The sequence below is a fragment of the Meleagris gallopavo genome, unplaced genomic scaffold (genome assembly GCF_000146605.3).
Source record: "Meleagris gallopavo isolate NT-WF06-2002-E0010 breed Aviagen turkey brand Nicholas breeding stock unplaced genomic scaffold, Turkey_5.1 ChrUn_random_7180001876240, whole genome shotgun sequence".
NCBI classification, from domain to species: Eukaryota; Metazoa; Chordata; class Aves; order Galliformes; family Phasianidae; genus Meleagris; species Meleagris gallopavo.
In genome coordinates this window covers 1-3,009 of record NW_011140622.1, presented here as the reverse complement: position 1 = coordinate 3,009, position 3,009 = coordinate 1, and the positions used below count along the sequence as shown (strand labels likewise).

The following is a 3,009-nucleotide window of genomic DNA, read 5'->3' as shown; positions in this document are numbered from 1 at the left end:
CCAGCCTATATCAGGAAGAGGCAGTTTTTTTAGACTTCTAGGCTATATAACAACACAGCTCAAAATCTACTGTTGCTTGTAGTAAACAAATTATATTCTTTTACCTTCCATTCATAATCCAGCTGCTTAATTGCTCGACAGACTTCAGCCATTATATCATTTGGTCGACTCTGACTCCGTATCCCCAAGTGCCACTTCGCTCTTCTTACACCTTGGTGTTTTGATTTCTGTGGATTCAGCTCATCAAGAGTATGGCGAGGCCGTGGTGCCTCAGCTACTAAGAATGGCACTCTCTCTGGATGAGGACGAGACAGATGGTGATCATCAAGAAAAGAATCTGGTGGGCTTGTAGCCAGATAGAAGTCTTTGGCCTCGTTCATTATTCTTCTGTTATCTATAATGAGGTGATAAGCAACTGCTAAAGGATCCTGATGATTTCGGCTATACAGACAACTTAGCACTTCCTCTTCGGTACATTCAAACTTCTCACATACTTCTTTTAAGGCTTCATCATCAATCATGGTAGAGCTATATGAAGGGTCTTCGGGAAACAAGTATTTGGGAAGGTCCTGCTTAAACCATTCGTGTTCTCTAGATTTAAAAACAAACAAAGTTTGAGTCTGTGTGCGGAGCAAGCCTTCTTAGCAATAGATTATTTTTTAGAAGTTATATTTCATATGTACACAAAGAAATCACAACTGTCAGCCCAAGTGTCCCTTCTCTGTGCTTCCAACAAAGCAATCTGCACAATAAAGCAACTGAAAAATTCTATAAAATAAAAAGTAAGCATTAATGACTTCATTACATTTTGTTAGACATTCAGCTTTAAAAAAAAAATAAAAACCCACACCTTCTTTCCTAGAAATGTTGCAACTACCTGAGCTTCAAAAACTCCTTATTGTAACTCATCAGCTTGATGCATATATGAATAGGTGGTTGATTTTTTTCCTATTTCTAGTACCTTAGATTTAAGAATATTTCAGCTGAAATTCTTATGCTGTCCTGCTACAATTCTTAGGCTATCCCATCAAGATACTCAAGTGAGCATTTTTGAATAAAATCAACTGTGCTGCCCTTAAGAATCAAAAAAAGTTGGAAAAGACCACTGCAAACATCTAGCCTAACCATCCACCTACCACCGATACTGCCACTAGACCGTGTCGCTGTCAATTTTTTTTCCCCCATTCAGAACCACAGCTTGTCTCCAAGAGATACAAAATTGAGGGAAGGATATGGAAAATATCTCTACTGCTGTATTTATAAAATAGTTTTCATAGAAGGAAAAAAGCCAACAAACAGACACTTTTTTTTCTGTCATCAAGTAACCTATGTGCCTGGAGAAAGCTGCTTAACTAGCCAAACGATATGGCATGACAAGGTGCTACATAAAAGAAAACTTCCAAAACTAAAGATCTGCTACAGATTGAAGAGCAGTTGCATTTGTGAAGCTCTAGTTTCAGCACTAATGAGTTGAGTAAAATACACTTTCATCAATAATGAATGCTTTAGAAGCAGATTTTTCCTATGCCACTACAAAGCACAGCCCAAGCTGGGTAAACGTGCCTAGAACATTGTTAGTATTCATTAAAATGAGCCTCTCCTCTTGCACTTGCAAAGATTTGGCCATGAAACAACTAAGGGATTCAGTTAATTAGTCAGGTTGCCCTTTAAACTGACATGATGTTTTATGGCTAAGTACAGAACTATTAAGGATTCAAAATCCACCCATGTTCTGCAACCAAAGTTTTTTAACATCTTTTCCAATACTTCTTCTAGACTTAAGGTGACTTAAATGAGCTCAGTTCCTATCCACTCAAGTTGTACAGCTCTTAGTTCTCAGTGCTTTTGTTTTCTGATAGGACTTGCAAAAAATATTCTTTGTTGTAATGAAGTAGTAAAGAATATATATGATATGCGCCACATTTTTTTCTTAAGATGAAAAAATATAAACATAGTTTCCTAACTTCTAAGACTAGAAGAAGCATCATCTTCATTAAGATAGTATTTCAGTACCCTTTTCTTAGAACTCCTCACAAAGGAAACAAAAACCTAAAGCTGTACTACTTCCAGCAGCTTACTGGGCATCAATTCTTTGTTTTAAACATTTCATATTTGCCAACGCAATCACCCACTTCAAAAATCACAGCCACCATGGGCTCCAGATTCAAATATATTTGTAGATTTAGCTCATCAAAAAATCGGTGTAGTAATTGTTAGTCTTACACACATTCATGCCAGGATTTTGAAGCCAGAACAAGAAGAGTTATCTTAACATGGAATATTCATCTGAACATGTCTTTCTCACAGTCTCCAAAAGCATGAATTAAATAGTAGTTATGCTGAATTAAGAGCGGTAACGTTTCCGCAGATATTTAAAGCACAGAACAGTGGTACTTAAGCCAAGAATTTCTTTGTCCAGAAATCAATAGTGCTGTGCAGTTTTGCAAGTCATTCTGCAGCAACTTTATAAACGCAGTCCTAAATCAAGTTTCTCAAAATTCCTATAGCATGTTTAACTGTGGCCTCCAATAGACACATTTTTGTCCAGGAAGATGAGAAACACCAAAGGCCAAATGACCAGAAGCTGATTTTTTCCTCTTATACTGTAAAACAAGGATAAGTTGTCTGAATAGTTTCTTCATACTGCACATGTGCACTAAGATAATAATCCTAGCATTCTTTGAACAGACATCAGTTAATATTTTACCTAATGTCTCGGATTGTTGCTCTCTTCATTGGATCTACTTGCAGCATATGTTTCAGAAGACTAATGACAGATGGATTCAGGTACTGAGGGGTATAAAAGATACCATCGCATATCTTCTTAAAAAGTGTTGGCACGTGATCATCATCGAATGGAAGTGTTCCACATAACAACGCATAGAGAATAACCCCACTGCTCCAAATATCTACTTCTGGACCTGCATATAACCTGGGAAAAGGTTAACTATTAGTGATTCCTGTTTAATACTTTAAAAAAAAAAACTTAACACACACCACTTTTTTTTT

The 3,009-nt window shown here is 36.7% G+C and overlaps 1 protein-coding gene across 1 annotated transcript; it reads right to left on the bottom strand.

Moving 5' to 3' along the window:
- Window positions 1-6: 6 nt before the first annotated feature.
- LOC104916235 (5'-AMP-activated protein kinase catalytic subunit alpha-1-like) lies at window positions 7-2,937 on the bottom strand (the record flags this gene model as incomplete). The annotated part of the gene is made up of 2 exons (XM_010727241.3): window positions 7-591; window positions 2,708-2,937. Coding segments are annotated over 2 exons (762 nt in total), but the record flags the coding sequence as incomplete, so codon positions are not given.
- Window positions 2,938-3,009: the final 72 nt, after the last annotated feature.